This window comes from Lepidochelys kempii, chromosome 1, assembly GCF_965140285.1.
Source record: "Lepidochelys kempii isolate rLepKem1 chromosome 1, rLepKem1.hap1, whole genome shotgun sequence".
Classification (NCBI taxonomy): domain Eukaryota; kingdom Metazoa; phylum Chordata; order Testudines; family Cheloniidae; genus Lepidochelys; species Lepidochelys kempii.
Genome location: NC_136380.1, coordinates 222051975 through 222074866, shown reverse-complemented (window position 1 = coordinate 222074866; position 22892 = coordinate 222051975). Strand labels below are relative to the sequence as shown.

Sequence of the window (22892 nt, the reverse complement as noted above, 5' to 3'; positions counted from 1 at the left end):
TGGCATCAAGACTGACAATGAGCTAGCCCTCATCTTCCACAGATTCTGTATGTAAATGTACACACTACCAGCTTCTTAACTCAGGTCAGATACACCACTGCCTCTATCCCACCTCTTTTGAAATCCTTATTCATTTCTTCATCTCCTTTCTCTGTGGTTCCCAGCCCAAGGTCTCCAGAATGGGCAGAGTTCAGCTGGCTACCTTCTTAGATGACAAGTGCATCTGCAATGAGACAATTTCTAAGTGTGTTTCTGCACCATGCATCCCTACCAGTGGGAGCAATGGTGGAAGCTCTCATATAGAGGGGGCTCAGGTGCTATTACGGCTGTGCTGCCTAATCCTGCTGAGGATAAGATTGGATGACATGGTGTAATACCTCCTTCCCCCTCATATACTGTCCATGCTACAGCTTCTACCACTAGAAGGAGGGGAAAGCTTACAAATTTCCCCTAGTATAAACACAACCAGAAAAAAGATGTCCAAGCACATCATCCTCCCATCTCCAAATGATTCTGGTGGGTCCCCATTCATAGAATCACAGAAATGTGGGACTGGAAGGGAACTCGATAGGTCATCTAGTCCAGTCCCCTGCACTGAGGCAGGACTAAGTATTATCTAGACCATACCTGACAGGGGCTTGTCTAACCTGTTTTTGGAGACCTCCAGTGACAGAGATTCCACAGCTTCCCCAGGTAATTTGTTTGTGCTTAACAACCCATACAGTTAGGACATTTTTCCTAACGTCTAACCCCCTTGCTGCAATATAAGCCCATTACTTCTTGACCCGTCCTCAGTGGTCAAAGAGAACAATTTGTCACCCTCCTCTTTATAACAACCTTTTACATACTTGAAGTCAGTTATCATGTGCCCTTCAGTCTTCTTTTTTCCAGACTACACAAACCCAGTTTTGTCAATCTTCCCTTGTGGCTCACATTTTTTTAGATCTTTTATAATTTTTGTTACTCTCTTTGGACTTTCTCTAATTTGTCCATGTCTTTCCCAAAGTGGTGCCCAGAATTGGACACAGTACTCCAGTTGAGACCTTTTCAGTGCTGAGTAGAGTGAAAGAATTACTTCTTCTTTGAGTGATGGTCCCTATATATATTGTATAAGTGGGTGCGCATGCACCTGAGTCTAGAAGGTTTCAGAGTAGCAGCCGTGTTAGTCTGTATTCGCAAAAAGAAAAGGAATACTTGTGGCACCTTAGAGACTAACACGTTTATTTGAGCATAAGCTTTTGTGAGCTACAGCTCACTTCATCAGATGCATTCAGTGGTAAATACAGTGGGGAGATTTATATACATAGAGAACATGAAACAATGGGTGTTACCATACACACTGTAAGGAGAGTGATCACTTAAGCTGAGCTATTACCAGCAGGAGAGTGGCGGGGGTGGGGGGACCTTTTGTAGTGATAATCAAGGTGGGCCATTTTTAGCAGTTGACAAGAAGTCTGAGGAACAGTGGGAGCTTTGGGGGGAATAAACATGGGGAAATAGTTTTACTATGTGTAATGACCCATCCACTCCCAGTCTTTATTCAAGCCTAAGTTAATTGTATCCAGTTTGCAAATTAATTCCAATTCAGCAGTCTCTTGTTGGAGTCTGTTTTTGAAGTTTTTTTGTTGTAGAATTGCAACTTTTAGGTCCGGTCATTTGATTACAAAGAGATTGAAGTGTTCTCCAACTGGTTTTTGAATGTTATAATTCTTGATGTCTGATTTGTGTCCATTTATTCTTTTGTGTAGAGACTGTCCAGTTTGACCAATGTACATGGCAGAGGGGCATTGCTGGCACATGATGGCATATATCATATTGGTAGATGTGCAGGTGAATGAACCTCTGATAGTGTGGCTGATGTGATTAGGCCCTATGATGGTGTCCCCTGAATAGATATGTGGACACAGTTGGCAACAGGCTTTGTTGCAAGGATAGGTTCCTGGGTTAGTGGTCCTGTTGTGTGGTGTGTGGTTGCTGGTGAGTATTTGCTTTAGGTTGGGGGGCTGTCTGTAAGCAAGGACTGGCCTGTCTCCCAAGATCTGTGAGAGTGATGGGTCATCCTTCAGGATAGGTTGTAGATCCTTGATGCGTTGGAGAGGTTTTAGTTGGGGGCTGAAGGTGATGGCTAGTGGTGTTCTGTTGTTTTCTTTGTTGGGCTTGTCCTGTAGTAGGTGACTTCTGGGTACTCTTCTGGCTTTGTCAATCTGTTTCTTCACTTCAGCAGGTGGGTATTGTAGTTTGTCTCTGTCTGAGGGGTTGGAGCAAATGCAGTTGTATCGTAGAGCTTGGCTGTAGACAATGGATCGTGTGGTGTGGTCTGGCATGTAGGTAGGAATAGCGGTCAGTAGGTTTCTGGTATAGGGTGGTGTTTATATGACCATCACTTCTTAGCACCGTAGTGTCCAGGAAGTGGATCTCTTGTGTGGACTGGTCCAGGCTGAGGTTGATAGTGGGATAGAAATTGTTGAAATCATGGTGGAATTCCTCAAGGGCTTCTTTTCCATGGGTTCAGATAATGAAGATGTCATTAATGTAGCACAAGTAGAGTAGGGGCATTAGGGGACGAGAGCTGAGGAAGTGTTGTTCTAAGTCAGCCATAAAAATGTTGGCATACTGTGGGGCCATGCGGGTACCCATAGCAGGGCCGCTGATTTGAAGGTATACATTGTCCCCAATTATGAAATATTTATGGGTGAGGACAAAGTCACAAAGTTCAGCCTAGAAGGTTTTCCTAATGTCCATTGACCCACACATGCATTGTGTGTCCCCTCATGCTCACAGCCAAGGGAATAATAGTTTGTGTGGGTTGATGCCTCTCCAATTCCCTCTTATAGCTGCATGGCCTGAGACAGAACTGCTGTTCCTTCGGGCTTTTAGTTCTTGCTAAGAAACTGACTTCTATCCATTTGTATATAGTCGTTTATAGTTGTTTAGAGTGTAGATAGTAGTTGTAGGATTAGTAGTAGGTTAGTAATGATAGTCATCCTCGTTTGGGGAATGTTTACACCCCTTGGGGACTATGCCACACATTCTGGGATTTAAAAAACTGTCTCTCCTGCCTGTGCTCATTCTTAGTGAGTGACAAATAGCAGAGATGTCTTTAGTGGCTCGATGAGGCTCATATCGCAGCTCATTGCTCCATCTGCAAGTCCTTCCCACCACAGACCCAGGAAGCTCTGGAGCGCCACCTATGTAAATTCCTCATGGAAGAAACAGTGAGACCATGTGCTCATTCTGATCTGAGACTGTCAGAATTGCTGGTACAGCCATCTCACTAGCAGTGAGCACTACCTCCGACCTCTTCCCGTGTACTGGATCTGGCAGTACCAGTGGTGGAGGACAAGCCCAGACGTGAGATCAAGAAGCGCGCTCATGGACACAAGAGCAGGTCCCCACAGTGGACTGCCACTAAGTGCAGCATTTCCTCCCTGAGCTGTGCCAGGTTGGGTGAGATGTTGCACCTGCAGACGACTGCACCAGTGCCCAAATTTCCCTGGGTGGAGGGAAAAGTTTGGTGCAAACGCGATCCAACAGTACCAGCAGCCACCCTGGTAGCTACCTGTTCAGAGTGCTCACCAGTGCATGCACTGCCTGTCCTGCCTCCACTTCCGTGCTGCTTGGACAAGCCAGCCCCACAAACGCCACCTGAATCCTCTGGTATTTCCCTGGGCACGCCTAGGACTCCTGGCCACTCAGAGCACCTTCTCCTGGCAGCGGAGCTCATTCTCTCCCATGTTCTATTGTTCTCCAACAACATCGCCAGGGTCGTGTACATAAACAAGCAAGGCAGCGCCAGGGCTCCCACCCTCTGCTCCACGCCCATCCACCTTTGGAACTGGTGCATCAAACACCATGTAACGCTCCAAGGCACGTACCTCCTGAGCACCCAAAATGCCCTAGGAGACATGCTCAGCAGGACTCTCTTCCTCAACCACAAGTGGGAGTTACACAACATCACACACCGATACCTATTCCACCAATGGGGCACCCCATGGTGGGACCTCTTTGCCACCTGCAAAAACTGAAAGGGGAACCATGAGAAGGATTTGCAGGGTGAAGCTATTCTCCTCTCCTGGACAGGCAACCTCCATTACACCTTTCCCCCTATTCACTTCCTCCCATATGTGTTATGCAAGATCTGGCAGGACCGAGCTACCATAATACTTATAGCCCTGTTCTGGTCATGCCAGTTCTGGTTTACAGACCTTCTTAGACTTGCCACCTGCACACCACTCCACCTCCAGACACGACTGGATCTTCTCGTACAAGATCAGGGCCAACTCTGACACCCCAATCTGGGCCCCCTTCATCTCATGGCGTGGTATTTGGATGGGGCTCGGGGTAGACAGGGTGTGCCTGGTGAAATACATCCTCCTCCAGAGCAGGGCATCCACCAGGGCCTACTACAGAGCTAAATGGATTCACTTCATCGCATGGGCTCATTGCCATCACCATCCACTGCATTATGTCTATTCCTAGCGTCCTCGACTACCTTCTTAATCTCAAAACATTGGGCCTTGCCCGAAGCTCTGTACAAGTTCACTAAGCAGCTCTCAGTGCCTTTCTCCTGCCTATGCATGGCACCTCCGGGTTTACACATCCTACCACCGTCTGTTTCATGAAGGGTTTATTATGGACAGATGACTAGGGAGGAGTATAAAAATATTGCTTGCGCATGCAGGGGTGTAATCAGGAAGGCCAAAACATAACTGGAGTTGCAGCTAGCAAGGGATGTGAAGGATAACAAGAAGGGTTTCTACAGGTATGTTAGCAACAAGAAAAAGGTCAGGAAAAGTATGGGACCCTTACTGAATGGGGGAAGCAACCTAGTGACAGGTGTTGTGGAAAAAGCTGAAGTACTCAATGCTATTTTTGCCTTGGTTTTCACAGACAAGGTCAGCTCCCACACTGCTGTCCTGGGCAACACAGTATGGGGAGGAGCTGAGCAGCCCTCAGTGGTGAAAGAACAGGTTAAGGACTATTTAGAAAAGCTGGATTTGCACAGGTCTATGGGTCCAGATCTAATGCATCCGAGGGTGCTGAGGGAGTTGGCAGATGTGATTGCAGAGCCATTGGCCATTATCTTTGAAAACTCGTGGTGATCGGGGGAGGTCCTAGACAATTAGAAAAAGGCAAATACAGTGCCTATCTTTAAAAAAGGGAAGAAGGAGAACTTGAGGAACTACAGACGGGTCAGCCTCACCTCAGTCCCTGGAAATCATGGAGCAAGTCCTCAAGGAAACCATTTTGAAGCACTTGGAGGAGAGGAAGATGATCAGCAACAGTCAACATGGATTCACCAAGGGCAAGTGATGCCTGACCAACCTGATTGCCTTCTATGATGAGATAACTGGCTCTGTGGAAAGCAGTGGACGTGATATATCTTGACTTTAGCAAAGCTTTTGATACGGTCTCCCACAGTATTCTTGCTGGCAAGTTAAAAAAGGTATGGATTGGATGAATGGTCTATAAGGTGGATAGAAAGCTGGCTAGATTGTCAGGCTCAACGGGTAGTGCTCAATGGCTTGATGTCTAGTTGGCATCCAGTATCAAGCAGAGTGCCCCAGGGGTCGGTCCTGGGGCCGGTTTTGTTCAACATTTTTATTAATGATCTGGATGATGGGATGGGTTGCGTCCTCAGCAAGTTCGCAGATGGCACTAAGCTGCGGGGAGAGGTAGATACATTGGAGGGTAAGGGTAGGGTCCAGAGTGACCTAGACAAATTGGAGGATTGGGCCAAAAGAAATCTGATGAGGTTCAACAAAGACATGCAGAGTCCTGCACTTATGACAGAAGAATGCCATGCACCGCTGCAGGCTGGGAACTGACTGGCTAAGCGGCAGTTCTGCAGCAAAGGACCTGGGGATTATAGTGGACGAGAAGCTGGATATGAGTCAGCAGTGTGCCCTTGTTGCCAAGAAGGCTAACAGCATATTGGGCTACACTAGTAGAAGAAATGCCAGATTGAGGAAAGCGATTATTCCCCTGTATTAGGCACTGGTGAGGCCACATCTGGAGTATTGCTTCCCGTTTTTGGCCCCCCACTACAGAAAAGATGTGGAAAAATTGGAGAGAGTTCAGCGGAGGGCAACAAAAATTATTAGGGGGCTGGGGCACATGACTTACAAGGAGAGGCTGAGGGACCTGGGCTTGTTTAGTCTGCAGAAGAGAAGAGTGAGTGGGGATTTGATTGCAGCCTTCAACTACCTGAAGGGGGGTCCCAAAGAGGATGGAGCTAGGCTGTTCTCAGTGGTGGCAGATGACTGAACAAGGAGCAATGGTCTCAAGTTGCAGTGGGGGAGGTCTAGGTTGGATATTAGGAAACCCTGTTTCACTAGGAGGGTGGTGAAGCACTGGAATGGGTTACGTAGGGAGGTGGTGGAATCTCAATCCTTTAAAGGTTTTTGAGGCCTGGCTTGACAAAGCCCGTGGTGGGATGATTTATTTGGGGTTGGTCCTGCTTTGAGCAGGGGTTGGACTAGATGACCTCCTGAGGTCTCTTCCAACCCTAATCTTCTATGATTCTAATACTTTCCCACCAGTGCTCAAGGCCACACCCCATGAGACATCAATCTCATCCTGTCTGCCCTCACAAAGCCTCTTTGTGAGCTGCTGGCAATGTGCTCCCTTTTCCACCTCTCCATGAAGGTGATATTCTTGGTAGTCTTACCTTAGCTAGATGGGTCAGTGAACTGGTGGCCATGATGGCGGACTACCCTTACACCGTCTCCCACAAGGATAAAGTTTGCTTATGACTTCACCCGAAATTCCTCCTAAAGGTAGTGTTGGAGTTCCACCTTAATCAGTGCATCTACCTACCTGTTTTCCACCCCAAACCACATGCCTCCCACATGGACAGGGAGCTCTGCACTCCCTGACGACCACTGTGCACTGGCATTCTACCTCCACTGGACTCCTTCCTTTTTCACATCGCTGAAAATATTTGTGGCCATCACTGACCAATCCAAGGACCAAGTCCTCCCCTCCCAATGAATCTCCAAATGGGTCTCTGGTTGCATCCACAAATGCTGCACACAATCCAACGTACCACTGCCTGATGGAGTCACAGCGCACTCTATGCAAGCACAAGTGACTACAGCAGCCTGCCCCTCAGACATCTTCATGACAAGACATCTGTTGTGCAACAACCTGGCGCTCCATCCCCACGTTCACGACCCACTACATCATTTAGCAAGCGGCAGCTACAGATGCTGCTGTGGGCCAAGCCATACTGCAGACTTCATTTCCTATCGCATCATTGCACCCACCTCTGCACTGACCACTGCTCGCTAATCACCCATGTCTGGAATGCAGATAGGGACCATCGCTCGAAGAAGAAGAAGGAGAGGTTATTTACCTGTTACTGGAGGTTCTTTGAGATGTGTGATCCCTATTTGTATTCCAGTCCCTGCCCTCCACACCTTCTGCTGCAGACCGGACTACTCAATGCAAGAGGGACACTGGAGAGGCTCGATGCACATGCGGGTCAACGGACACTGCTAGGAAAACCTTCCGGACTCACGCGCATGCTGTGCATGCACACCCACATATGGAATACAAATGGGGACCACACATCTTGAAGAACCTCCAGTTACAAGTAATTAACCTCCTCTTCTTGTGTCTTGCTTACAACACTTCTGCAAACACATCCCGGAATGATGTTAGCTGTTTTTGCAACGGTGTTACGTTGTTGATTCATATTTAGTTTGTTATCCACTATAACCCCCAGATCCTTCATGGTAAGATCAAGTTTGAAACTGACTTTGTTTTCAAAAATCTCCATTTATTTTGTGTGATATGTTTCTACACTTTTCATTAAAATGCACCTATTTCAAAGTGCTTGTACAGATATAAAAAATTAACAATGAAATAAAATCCACCCTCAAAAGCTTTCCATTCAGATCAACTCCAACTTGCAAAATATAAATGGATTTGCTTTGACCTATGTCACGGCCCTCGTTTCTCTTTTCTCCCCTTCTCATTCTTTCTAGTGGCAAGGAGTTTCTGGGAGAGCAAATGGGTCATTGCTGTAATTGCTGAATCTGCCACTAGGAGGAGTAGTGTCTACACCTTACTGTTCTGGAGGTTTTTCAACATGATTTCTGTATGAGTACATCAAAATAGCTCTCTGGAGCATAATAATAATAATACAGTGGGTTACAATTTCAAAGGACTATACAAACACTAATTAATGTGAGGGGAACACCTGCTTTCATTCTTGCTTCCTGTCAGCATCCTTAAAATCAGGAACCTGGGTAAATGATATAAACATATTCAGTTTAAGGGTGATGTGATTATGAAAAGCGTTTCATACATAACGTTCAGTGATACACGTCTTAATCAGACCCATTTGGCTAAGTGTGTGTAAATCGATTATGAAAAATTTTCAGGTCTCTTGAGAACCGTGTTAAATTATAACACAAGAGCATTTAGAGCATTCATGCCGAGGCATGGTAAATGATGATTGTAATGGATGCTGACCATGAAATCTACTACTTTAATCTCCAGTATTTCAAACTGACATTTTTCTTTGAAGTAGCAAAGTTTGTCTTCTCCCATATGTTACGCATAACTGTAAAAGGCTAACATTATATTCATGAAAGATCAAAGAAAATATATTTTAAAGGAAGACGGTAGTTTGAGTGTTGACTGTGAAATGATCATATTTAGTAACCGTATAAATGACTTCGAAGATTGTTACGAATGCTTTGTTTTTATGGCATTAGCTCATTGCAGAACAAGGAACAATAAATCATAATGCTTTGAAGACTCATAAACTGGGGACCAGATGCTCAGCTGGTGTAAATCAGTGTAGCTCAATCAATAGAGCTGTGCTGATTTACACCAACTGAGGAGCTGGCCCTGAATATTTCAGCTTCATGCAAATAAATCCTATTGGATCTATCCCAGTCTCTCTCAATCTCTGATTATATCCCTTTAATCTGTGTCAGTCTGTAATATATCCATCCACATGGTATTTAAGTGCCAAATATTCATGGATTTTTAAGAAAAGTTCCTATTCTGAGGGATGATCTCCACTTTCTTTCTTTTCCACCCTATTGTTAAAGGGGGAACTGAAAGAGTCTCTATTCTGTTTGCAAAGACTCAGCATCCTCCTGAGGATGAAGTGTGCAGCAGCTCCCAGACCTCGCGGAAAGTTAGAATTAAAGAGAATATATGGAAATATGCCAAGTCACAGAATATGTGGATCCCTTTAATAACCTTAAGTAGTCAATGAATCAGAATGTAAAATCCTCTGTCACTTCTGAAGGGCATGGAATTAACTCGAGTTCCTCCTATGTTTATTGCAAACCTAACTCCAATTCAACAGAGTGTGAATATTCTCTATCCTGTGATTTTATCCATATGCTGTCACCTTCCCTTGTTGAGACCAACTCTGTCTCAGAGCCTGTGCTGGGGGAGAGAGTTGGTGTAACTAAACTCGTGTAAGTTTCCCCACAGCTGCTGCTTATTTTATTACTCCCAAGTCAGCCATGTGCACCCGCTCAAGTGTGAAGGATGATTTGTGTTCGTTATTCCTTACCTCCCAGGGCAATAGGATTTGTCAAACCCATAGACAGTGATCTTCATGTCAATGTGACAGACGCTTGGAAATTTACCACAGGCTCATTCTGAGTTTTGAATCTCTATTTGAAATGTGAACTCCAAATGTATAAAAGACCAGAGTGGAGGGGGGAAAAAGAAATAAAAACAGAAGATCAGTCCTTGAAAACAGGGGAACTAGCAGAATGTTGAGTCAGTGCAGTAAGTAGAAACTAGAACAAAAAGTGTCAAATAATGTTGCATCTCTGAATCACAAGTGGTCCCAGAACTATGGAGGATAGAGATGGTAAAGATTGTCTAGTCTGTCTAATCCAATCTATCCAGAAATTTTTGTGGCACTCATCACCATAGTATCTAAGAATCTACTAGAGGTCTGTCTACACTGCATTTGCAAACCCACTTCAGCGAATCAGAGCCCGGGTCTATAGACTTGGGTTCACATTACGGCACTAAAAATACCTGTGTAGACATTTGAGCTTGTGCTGGAGCTCAGGCTCTGAAGCCAGGGAGGGGGCAGTGTAGATGTACCCTTGATCATTTTGTCCATATATTGCCCAATGAAGAGTTGTTCCCAGCAATATATGTTCTAGTACTTTATCCAGTTGAGTTTCAGATCCCCAAACAGGCTTCCATCACTTCTTTGAGGAGGTTATGGAGCTGCCTAAAAAGAGCTTATTTTTCCTGATAGTCGTCATATATTTTCCTTTACTAAAAATTTAACTTGCACCCATTTGTGTCTTAAAACAAATAAAAGGAACTGTTTTTGAACTTGTGAGCTCTTACTTTCATGTTGTAAATAAATTGACTAATTCGTCTACTGGAGAACAATTCTTTATACTATTAGAGGAGACCTGGTATCCTAAAGGTATCCTAAATGAGCCAGATCCATGGAGGGTCTGACTTAGTTTCCAGTCCCACAAAGAGCCATGATGTCATTTGCTCCTCTAGCTGGGCCATTAGTTGTGGGAAAATGTATTTGTGAAAATTGTTGAGAATTCTGAAGCATATTTCAGATCTGCTATTTTCACCCCGTTTTCTTTGTAATTTCAGACCCCACAGCCAGAATCCACTGAATAAATTCTGAATGAATAAATAAATAAATAAGTAGCTAAATAAAGAAACTGAATAAATCCTGGGCAAAAGCAGCTTATTAACTTATTTTTATTTGTATATTTGAATTTATAACAAAGATAAAAAGCATCTGTCACATGCCTTTGGTGCTTCTGACATATATTTAACAAACAGAAGCAATGCAAAATAACATATTCAGCCGCACGACTTCACACACAATCAAAATTACACTACTAAAGATTCAGTCTTCCATTGTGATGTACGTGGGCAAATCTCTGTGCCCGCAGGAAGCCCCATTACCTTCAGAGTTCTGTCCACATGAATCACGCTGCAGGGCCAAGGCCTAAAATATTTATAGTAAAAGACATAATAAAAGTTATTCAAAAAGGGAACAGAAGCCATGTTTAAGTGACCAGTCATGGAGGTTTAATATCGAAAGATCAAATGTATAGTCTGTTTGCAAACTGTTTGCAGAATCTACAGGCTAAAATTTGTTCAGGTAAACTCTTCATCAGGCTGTTTTGAATTTCTGAGTTAAATACTAGAGCTAGAGGAAAATTTCCTGTTGAAAGATTTTTACCAGATATATATATTTTTTGGCAAAACAGAAATTCTTATGAAAAAAAATTCGTATGTTCATTGAACACTTTTGTTGAAAACCAAAAATGTTTTGGTTTCAAACTGAAAATTTTCAATGGAAACCTAAAAATCTGCAAAGAAAAATTATGACAAAAACAGTAGCAAAATGTGTTTTAATTGAAATGTTTCATGAGAACAAAATATTTCCCAAACAACTCTGTTAAATACATATGTTTGTGAAGATCTGTCAACTTTGCACTCGGATCTTCCCCATTCATTATTCCAGGTGGCTCATGCTTTCAGGTACAGCGATTGGGCTGTCCATGAAAAGAGGCTGATATTGACATTGGTTGGGCTAACTGTGGCGGGGACAGGAGTAATGGGGTCAAGGCTTCCAACATCCATGCAGAGCCTTCCTAAAAAGCAGCCAATCACTTTACAGATGTAAAACCAGAGTGAAAAGTGGCACTGAGCTTATTTAATATTTTAGTCCTCATCTCAAATTCAGGTCATCATGTTGCCAGCTCAGTATTGAAAGTAGAACTGCTCTATGCCCTATGGTACTCCATGCTTTTCAAACCCAGAGATGGAGAAATAAAGATCATTGCTTTCTTTCAGTGAGACAGATGCTCCAGTGTTTTATACAGTGTGGTGGTTGGTTATTTTACTTTCAAGGAAAGTAGTGGCCAAATCACCAGTGAAATGATCAGCTAATACATTTTTCTGCTCTGTATTCAATTGTCTGCAAACTGAGGAGATTGGCTATAACAACTCCGAATAGCTCTCCACCTTTGTTTGAGTGTAAACCCAGTAAGATGGCTGAATATATTAAAAAATGTTTCTGATTCACCCTTAATTGCGAATTCCCTCCTTTTTGTTGACTGTTCTGATTAACAACCATGGTGCTGCTAGAACAGTTCTTTCTTACATTTTCTTATTTAGTAAATAGTTGTAAATCAGAGCAAGGTCATTTTTTAAAAACTCCCGCAGTTATATAATGAGTGTTTTGTTTTTTTAAAAAATGGAGATGATAGAGTGATTCTTAAAGGTTTATTTCACCTGGGATTGACATTGGGTTTCTTCCCAAGACCTGCCCTATCCCACAGTTCTTTGCAGCCACTTGAGAGCTTCCCTCAGAGCTGATCGCTGTGAAAGCAAAAGAGTTGAGGCAGAAGAGGAGCTGCTCTGAGATTGGGTGGGACATGAGAGGAGAGGGAGAAGAGAGATGTGCTGCTGTTTTTCTTCCCTTTTGCTTTCTCCTACTGCACCATAGTGTCTGAGAGATTTTGCTGCTATTTTTCCCAATCCATAGGGTCCAAGCCAGTGGGCACCTCTTCATAACTAACCTGTGCATCGGGTGCCGTGACTTGGGAAGTCCTGGTATAGTGGACTTTGACAGGTCTTTTACAGCACAGAAAAGGAACAGATGAAATTGATATTATATAAAATAAGAGGAATAGGCAGGTAGAGTGCATTAATTTGCTCTTCCTCAGAACAATAGGGTAATGCAAAGTGCAGCAAATTTTACCTGGATAAAAGAAAATGCTTGTATACAATTAAATGTTGGAACTCACTGGTGCAAGATATTATTGAAAGAAATAGTTTAGGGACCAAAACATGCTCATTTTAATGTTACCTCAGCCTCCCTGTCCATCTTTCCTTGTTTGTCTCATTTATCTGTTAACTCTTGCCCCAATGTGCTTACAATCTAGATATGTGGCAAGACTTATCTCTTTTTTTTTATTGCATGATTTATACAGAACCTAGTGCAATTGAGCTCTGATCCTTATTTGGGGCCTGCCAGTGTTCCTGCAACACAATAATAGTAATAATAATAATGATGGTAATCCTGCAAAGTGCTAGGCACCATAGACTCTCATTGAATTCAGAGAGAGGCTGCTCAGCACTTCACTGGAGATGCTCATATCCTCTCAGGACTGGGCCCTTAGTAAGGTTCAAAATGGACTAGACACATGAATAAATAATGTCTGCAGTTACTCTAGTTAGTGGGAAAAAATCAATGGCTTCAGTAAACGAATCAGCAGCCGATAATCAGTTAGAAGTCTCCACCTGTAGTGAATAATATTGCACAATTATGAGGGTTTTTCACATTCTTCTGAAACACATAATATTGGCCACTTACCATGGACCGTTTATTCTGTTACAGCAATTCCTGTGTCCTTATAGTTTTGTTTAAACTGCACTATACAAGAAGAAATTGTACTATGACACAACGTTAACGTTAAGTGTCTCTTGCAAATATATCATCATCAAACTTCTCATTGTCTTATGTGGCTTTCTAATATAACTACAATCACTACCTTGTTCTTCTCTTCTAGGGATATACATATGTCAGCCAGGAAGGGGAGTGTTGTGGAAAATGTCAGAAGACTATGTGTGAAGAGCAGAACTCATGGTCTCGAGGGGATGTAGATGTTCGTTTGCATGAGGTAAGGTCAAGAGTTCCATGCTGCTAACAATGTGCTCAGTCCTCCTCGTTTAGGAGATGGGACTAAAACGTTTTTCTCTTCTGGAGAAGAAGGGAAAATGTGCAGGTTGCTTATTGTGAACACAGATCAGCTGGTTGTCATGTCCATGTTTAGTTTATTAGGAGTAGTAATACCAGTTCACATCTTCAAATGTATGTTACAAATTTAAAGTAAACCTTACAATGCTTCTGTGCGTGAGATATTATTATGCCCAGCTGAGGCATAGAGCGACTAAGGCTCCTTGTACGCTATGAGCAAGGGGGTGTGGTTCCCAACTTGCCTACACGTACTCTCTCCACAGGCAGCAGCACTGGGGCTCCGTGCTGAGTACGTACCCACAGGGTGAAGCTGGATTTGTACTCCGCATGGCTATCCTGTGCCTCTGAAGCTGCTCCCTGTAACTACTATTCATTCTTGGGCTGGCTGTCATCGAGTTAGAGCGAGTAGGTGCACAGGAGCTGAGAATCACATCTCTACCTTGTAGCATAGACATAGCCCCGGGTGACTTGCCCACAATCAAATAGCAAGTCAGTAGAAGAGGAGGGACTCTTCCAGTACCGTGCTCCAAAGTCTCTTAATCTTAATGTTTTAGGCTCTGTTAACCTGAGCCGGTAGTAATACACTTGGTTCAGACGCTACAGTCATACATTGTATGACAAGAAAGGAGCATCACGATCATCTAGTCCAACCTCCTACAGAACACAGACCATAGAACATGACATATTAATTCCTGCATTAAGCCCATAGCTTCTGTTTGAGCTAGCGCATATCTTTTAGAAAGACCTCCCACATATTAGTGACACTAAAAAAAAAAGGAACAGGAAGACATTAAACCTTCCTGAATATAGGATAACCTATCCAAATAATTTAGTCAGGAAAATATTTGCATTTTCCCCCTTGCCTTAAAAATAGTTTATTGCTTGGATGTGAACCAATAAGCACTGATTCAGTAAAACAATTAAGCATGTGTAAAAATCTAATTAAAACCGATGAGACTTAAACCCATGCTCAGAGCTGGGCAACATTTTTTAAAACAAATCATTTATTTACTGCAAAATGCAGTTTTGGGTTGAGCAAAACTATTTGCAAATTTGCCACACATTGGCAAAACGAAAAAATGGCAGGCCTAAAGTCATCAGCAGACTTAGATGCCATTCACAAAAGAGGAGGAGGTATCCCCTTTATAAAACTGTGGCTAGAGCACTCAGCTGGGATGCAGGAGGCCACCATTTCAAATCTCTGCTCTGCATGATATGGGTAGGGATTTGAACTTGGGTTTCCCCCATTACAGGTAAGGGTCCTGACCACATGGCTATGGGATATTGTGGTGTGGGTCTCTCTCAGTTGTCCTGTTGAAGCTGTTCCACTTCGTATAAATAATTAAGTATTCATTGGAACAGGGACTGGAACCCAATTCTTCCCCCTCCCAGATGAGTCCCCTGACCACAGAGCTGTAGGGGGGCACACCTCCATCATCTCTGGTGGTTTTGTGAATGGCATTTCCGAATTTTCTTTGCTTTTAATAAAAAAAAAAAGTTTAAAATTTCCCAAATTAAAATGAAACATTTCATTTTGGGTCAAAATTATTGATTTGTTTAGCCAATAAAACTGATTCTGGGGGGAGTGTCAATTCAAAACTCTTTAAAAAAATTTTTTTGGTTTGTGCAGTAAACCAAAAAGTCGATTATTTGGACAGTTCTATCCATGCTTAACTTTAAACATATGTTCTGGTGCTTTGCTAAATTGAGTCCCTTATGATTCTCCCCCAAACATTCTAATTCAAAATATTTTGGCTTTTTTTTTTTGCCTTTAAAAATGTAAATAGTCCTTGTTGCTTCTGAAATTTGACACAACACTGAGACAGCACACATGGTTCTATGTTCCTGAAGTCATAGCACTTTGTTATAAAACATGCAGCCCCATAGCCTCAACATTCCTGCAGTATGAGTGCTGTTGAATAACAATGAGCTGCTATAAAAACACACGCTCCCTTCTTGCAGATCAGGTGGAATTTAATGGCATCAGAGAGTTAAACTGCTAATGTCTGCTGTTGGTAAACGTGGGCATCGAATGATGTAAACTGAGTTTTTCTTAGCCTTTGAAAGTCAACCAGTCATACTGAAAAGAAGTGATTTTTTTTTTTATAGCTCTCAGTCAGTTCTGGCTGTAAACACCCACATCCACTGTTCAATATTTCAAAACTCGAAAGGACCATCTCTCTGTCCTTTGTGTGTATATAAGATTAGAACTTTACTATGGATGGCTCAAGAGACCGGTACGAGGATACTGACCACCGTGAACACTTATTCATCTGTAGGTTGTCAGCTCAATCTATCTGAGGTTAGACGTGACGTAAAGATATTACCATGTGAAGTCTGTGCACTGGACTGTTTGAACTGAGTAGCTGGTGTCACTGTGCTTCAAGCAGGACATCACATTTATATATTCATTGGCACACTCAGTGATGCCAGGAATTGAATGGGGATGGAGATAGAGCTGTGCAAATAACAGATTTTTCGGTTTGCTGGCAATTCCAAAAAACTGAAAAATAAATCCGTTTTGAGTTGAATTGAAAACTAATGGTTTTTAAAAAAATTTCAGTGAATTAAAAAGTTGAAAAAAAACATTTCAGGTTGAACACGACATTTCAATTCAATTTCAAGCATTTTTTAACATTTTTTTAAAATGCATGAAATTTCAAAACGAAGGCCCATTTTGAACTGAAAAATCAAAATGTTTTATTTTGAAAATGTGAAAACAAAACTGCTTTTGACAAACATGCAGATCTTTTGACAGCTCTAGGTGGAGAGTGAATTCTCTCTTCCCCCCACTAAAAAGAGTCTCAGAGTTGAAGCACATTTCTGGGGGATAATAAGAAGAAGCCAGTACTGTGGTTGCCCCTGCTGCACTTGTCTGCTCAGAATAACATTTTATTTTCAGGTTTCAGAGTAGCAGCCGTGTTGGTCTGTATTCGCAAAAAGAACAGGAGGACTTGTGGCACCTTAGAGACGAACACGTTTATTTGAGCATGAGCTTTCGTGAGCTACAGCTCATGAATGCATCCGATGAAGTGAGCTGTAGCTCACGAACGCTTACGCTCTAATAAATGTGTTCATCTCTAAGGTGCCACAAGTCCTCCTGTTCTTTTTATTTTCAGCACCACATTGAGTAGAATTTCTTTGTGACTGTTCCAGAGAGTTCAACAGTAAATGAATAGCTGGAAAAAATGTAATAAAGGAAAAAGCCCAGACCCCATTTACATATGCAGCAGACATCCCACTAGTCTTCAAAGCAAGGTGGATACCGGTTTTCTTTTTCCCTTCATTTACGTATTTCTTCAGCCTAATCATTTTGTTCTGCTCTTAACCCTGCGAGCCCTTGGCAAGCCTCTACCTGCCCTAGTAGCATTAAATTGCCGAATCCTGTGCAGCGGCTGGGGATCAAAACAGTAGGGAAGGAAAATGGTAAGTTAAAGATATTAGAATGCTAGACCTTCCATTCCTCCTGATTCTCCTCCCCAGTTTATAACAGATTTGCTAAACCGCTTCCACAGTTACCCGTATGGCTGTCTACAACTATTCGGTGCGAATTCTTCATTGCATTTTTTTCAGAGAAAATCAGCTTCTTTCCTTAATACTACTATTACTCATAATTAATCAATAATAAATAACGCAACAGCGCAAAGTCTTCACCTCTCACATTTTAACTGAGGGCAGTCCTATGTACCAACATCATTCTCTGCTTTACATATCAAGCTGTCAAAGAAACATGCTGTCATCTTCCACTGCATCTAATATCTTTTACCATCCTAGATAAAACATAGAATCCATATCTACTGAGGTGTGTAATTGTGTTTCTTTCCACCCATTAACACTGAAATAACTCATCAGGTGACAGAAAAAAGAGGACTGACTTTCCCAGTGTCTCCTACATTGAAGGTTGATGGTCTTCTTAGTATTAGACAATGAGAGCCCAATTGCATTTACACTAAGGCCCCTTGACAACACTCTGGCAGTAAGTTACATGTACACCCACTCTAAAGACCCTTTATGCTGCCAGATTTGTGTAAATGACTGTGAATATTTATCAGCCTTTTTTTCTAATGAATATTTCTAATTTGGACATATTTTGCGATGAGTTCTACCTTTATCTTCTATCTGCTAGAACCAAGGTGATTTTTCTCAGCCGAAAAGCCACAAACTAAAATAGCTTATGGTCTTTAAGCTGTAATTATGAGGAATGATTTATTATGTATTTATTTTAATTTGATTTTTTTTTAAATGTACCACATCATGTGTCTCATAGTGAACGGGGAAACATCATTTAAAAAAAAAAAATCTTGCAAGGGGCGTGGCTCTTCCTCATCTCTCATTAAGAACGACTCCCATTTCTAAAGCTAGACACGTGCTTCAGTACCGTGCTGAATCAAAGCCAATGTCACTGGGAGTTAGTCACTGGCAGTCTTACAGGACTGAGCCCTTTAGATCTTTCCCAAGAAGACAAAAGAAAGAGAGACGTTCCCAGAATATCTCTATTTAGAGAACATGTTCAATGGCTCTCAGAATCCCAGGCGCTCACACATCTCTAAGGTGCCACAAGTACTCCTTTTCTTTTTGCGAATACAGACTAACACGGCTGTTACTCTGAAACCTGACATTGCTGTCAGTCGTTTGCTTTCTTTGCTTGTTCATGGCACAGATGGGAAGCCAATTTCATCTTCAGTTCCCTTCCCAAGGTTCTGAAATGATTCTTAATTGTAGTCAATCTTCCTTCACTGTTGGTGTTTGGGCCACTGTGGATGACAGCTACAGTGGGAAGTCCCAGTTCTATCTGGCACGCTTAAGTATTAAAGCTTTAATAGTATTCCACATTTGTATAGTGCTTTAGCTCTTGAAAGCATTGTATAAACATTAACAATGTTAGATTTCAGTGAGCCCCAGAATCCCATGGTTCGTGCTTTCACTAGGCAAATGTGGGATTGCACAGAACCGAGACTTTGGCCTGGCCTCTGTCAGCACCTCCTCCCATCATGCAACTATAACCCCTTTTTTCTGGCCTGCTGTGGCATCCCTCCCTAGCAGTATGATCTTGAGGGTCCCACTCTTTCTCACCCAGTGGCGAGCACCACCATCTGTATCTAGCAACAAGGACCTGACCCCTTTCTCCATTCACTAATCCTTTCTGTCCAAAGTCTGCCTCTGTCTCTGTAAATCTGAATTCCCAGACAAATCTGCCATAGTTACTCTGAATCCAGAGCAGCCACCAAGAGCAATTTTTAAGTTAAATCTAGTAAATGGTCCCCCTGCACACATTTTTCATGCAGTTAAATTTCTCCTAAATCTGTCGCTGTCACCCCTAAATTCTCTAATCTATTCAGCAGTCTATTCCATGACCTCACAGTCCACACCAAGATTTAGGGAGACTTGTGTGGTGACAGGAGGCTACCATGGGCTTTACGAAAATGCTGAGAGTTAAAGCACAGGGAGTAACTGCTTGGGTCTGTGTCCAACAGCTTAAATAGATGGTCACTTTGGGTTTGTTATGGCACCCCCTCCTCTATCCACTGCACAAACACTACCAACTCCTCCTAACCCTTTTGCAATCTCCCATGCTTAGGTCGGCACAGAGTGGCGATCCCCCTTCAGCCCTTGCATTATCAACAAGTGTGTCCGAGTGAACGATGCAGTTTTTGTTGAGAAAAGGAACGTGTCATGTTCTCACATGGATACACCCACCTGCCATTTAGGATATGAGTTGCGCTGTGACCGAATAACAAATTGCTGTCCCTCCTGCCGGTGTGGTAAGTTTCACAACTGCTAAGGGCATCATCAGAGTTCGTGTTCTGTGGCTTACTCACTGATTTTGTACATCTCATTAGGAACTTACAAAAATGCATGTTAGGGAAATGAATTTAATTTGAAGTTGTCCTGTAATATTGTGAATACAAACTGCAGCACCTTCCAGACAGTAGCAAACAGCCCTGGCTTTAGTTGAAGAAGAAATTCAAATTTGATTAGTTACAGTGACCATGTTATTACTTCCTCTTTCCAAGTCACTCTCATTGTCTCCTTGTCATCTGCCTCTTAACCTGGCTTACGGAAATACTGGTGCGAGAAGCTGTGAGGATAGGAGTGGGGGAGAGCAGTGAGAGTGGGGAGAAAAAGGAGAAGAGTCTACCACTGATAGAGCAACTATCAGGCGATCTTCTCTAAGTGGGAAGCCTGAACTGTAGGTGACTTCATGTTACATATTTGAAAATAGGTAGCTAAGGAAGATTCAGAAGGGGAATTCAGGACAGCACTGCCAAAATTAGGACCTCTGGCAGGTATCATGCATGGGTAGGCCAAATCTTGCCGTCTTCATGCAGGGACAACTCCCATCAACATCAGTGGAAATTGTACAAGGCATGGAGGATCAGGGCTATAATATATAAAACCTATTGTAGTGCCATAGGTAACACTAATAAGTATATGTTTTCTTTTCCAGAACCTGTGAATGGTTGTGTTCTGAATGGCACTGTTGTCGGGGTAAGATAATATTCTTATGTCAAATGCCTCTAAGATATTTAAATCTTTTAATGAGAATTTGTAGAGTGTGATTTAGCTATTATGTAGTGTGACAAAGTTCCTTCTCTACCTTGGTGGGTCCTGCGCTTATTGGCAGATTTTGCTTCCCTCAGAGAGTCACGGCAGCCCTCAGTTTGGCCACTTTCATGGCTCAAATCTGCCATTCACTCAGATAACCTCATCACTGGCCAGCATGGGGAAAAAAGAGTAAGAACAATCCCCGCAGTTTCTGCTGATCCACCATGTGGGTCGGGGACCAGCTCAGAGACCTTTACTTCTGGTGGAAGCTCCTGTGTTGGGTCAGGATTTGGGGGGAACCTGGGCCTGCCCTCTACCCCAGGTTCCAGCCCAGGGCCCTGTGGATTGCAGCTGTCTAGAGTGCCTTCTGGAACAGCTGTGAGACAGCTACAACCCCCTGGGCTACTTCCCCATGGCCTCCTCCCAACACCTTCTTTGTCCTCACCACAGGACCTTCCTCCTCGTGTCTGTTAACGCTTGTACTCCTCAGTCCTCCTGCAGCATGTCCTCTCACTCCCATATTTGTGAGAAATATGCTGATAGATGATCCTTGCTCATTCCAGAGAAAGGAGAAACTTCCCTCGCCCCACCCAGAGATTGAAGCAGATTCAAACAGGAAGGAAAGCACTCCTCACAGCATCTGAGGGGAGGGGGGAACTCTCCTTTGCTTTTAGTGCTTCTCACTACTTGACCGCATCTCACCCTCAAGATCCGTGACACAATGCCTTGAGAGAAAATTCCTTCTTGACCTCCTCACATCTAGTGGCTGTTTTAACCCTATGCATGATGGTGAGAATGATCAGAGTTAAGCATCTGAGCTCATGTATACCCAAAGCTATCTTTGGCGAGTCTTCGCAGTTGTCCATTGTTTTCTTAAATCCATATTCTGGCAGTATGTCTAGTAACAGAGAATTCCAAATATGCTGATTGCCCTTGAGGGGAACAAGCCCCTCCATGCATTTAACCTAAACTTTAATCTCTAGATTCCAGGAGTATCCATAAATTTTCCTCTTGCTGCTTATTTAAAATATAACTGTCCCCAAATCTCTGTGGTACCTACACACTACAATAAGAACCCTTTTCGGTCTCTTGTTTTTTCACGTAACGTATGCATAAACTTATCTGACCAGAACTACAGCCCTGTCATCATAACATTCCTTCCTTCTGCGTAAGAGATTTCCTTCCCAGGAGAATGAAATCCACAGAGGAACAGAAAATTTCTGTCAGCACATTGTGGGATGAGTTTTTAAGTTGTAATATGCTTCCTTTCTTTGATTCCTATTTACCTTCTCTAGAATATATGCATCCCTATCGGGATTTAGAGTGTCCAAACCTGGCTGCAGTACTCCATGCAGACCCTAATCATGGCCTTAGGTCATGTAATATAACAATTACATTCTCTTGCATTCTAGGATGCCTACTGGCCTTCTGTGCTGCAACTAAACAATGCATTTACACCTGCATGTTGTTGCTAGCCTGAACCTGAAGTCCCTTGCATGAGTGACTCATCTTAGTTCTTTACCCAGCAACATACAGATTTGTCTTACACTTTTCGATCCAAAATGTATTACTGTTCTATATGAGAATCAGCCATTTATTTAATCAAACGTGGTCTTAATTGGGCTATGTGTGTGGAGGGCTTAGATGACACTGGAGTGTTGAAGTGGCTTTGTGCTGGCCTTTTGCAGAGCTGACAGTGTTACCCTGTATGAGTATTCCCACAACACACTCTAAACTCCCCACGTCCTGTCCCAGCATGCGGAATATAAAAGTTGAGACAGATATTCTGGAGTCACTGGTCTGTGATTGTTCCAAAGTCCTGGTCAGGAATCAAGATGGGGTTTCCCCAGGACATTTATACTTCCTGGATTTCAAAACTTTATGCTGGGAATACAAATAAAATAGGCTTAATGTTTAAAAATAGGCTTCATGTTTCATTTTGTATCAAGGGAAAACTTTCTCCATTAACTCATTCAGTGAATAGGTCCAATTTTGGAATCTTTCACTACAGATCTGTTAGATTATTTTGGCCCTTTGTTTTTCCTTAATCCCTTTACATTTCTGTTTTGTATCTGGTTACCAATATTATACTCCAGTAGGTCTATTGCACTCACTCCACTGTTTTAAATAATGCTGCAGGCTTTAAATGCAGGCTTCCAAGCAGGTGGCTGTATTTACCAAATGGAATTAGCTGTAACACTCATCTGTTTTCCCAGGCTTTTATTGAGTGTCATGTTTGAGAGAGACTAGAGTCGTTTTTATCTTTATGGGGGGTTATTTTGGTTGCATTCGCTGACAGTGGGTTAGCAGATGCTGATGTTTTATTATAAGTTTCTCTAGAGAATATATGATAGGTATATTCTACAAATGGAAAAAAAAAATCAGTTCCTTATTTTACTCAGTTCCCCCACACTGTAAGCTCTGTTTGTTGCCTGAAATGTACTGTCAAGGCCCATTACCATGCTGATCCGAGAAGAAATTTATATACACATTACAGGTGGAGCTTATGTTGCAAACATTGGATCCTGACATAAACTTCCCAAAAGTTTGGGGGCATTAGTATCTGGGGGCGGGGAGGTTGTGTGGTTCCAGTTTGTCTTTAATA

The 22892-nt window shown here is 42.6% G+C and overlaps 1 protein-coding gene across 6 annotated transcripts in view; it reads left to right on the top strand.

Annotated features, from left to right (window-relative positions):
* VWF (von Willebrand factor) overlaps positions 1-22892 on the top strand; it is a 227597-nt gene that overhangs the window by 185125 nt on the left and 19580 nt on the right. For all 6 annotated transcript variants that reach the window (XR_012155350.2, XR_012155349.2, XM_073315040.2 and 3 more), the window contains exons 44-46: positions 13554-13664; positions 19320-19503; positions 20190-20230. Coding sequence is in view for 4 of the 6 variants with exons in the window: in XM_073315040.2 (XP_073171141.2) it covers positions 13554-13664; positions 19320-19503; positions 20190-20230 (336 nt within the window). In the remaining 2 variants the exon portion in view is untranslated. The remainder of the gene's footprint in view (positions 1-13553; positions 13665-19319; positions 19504-20189; positions 20231-22892) is intronic.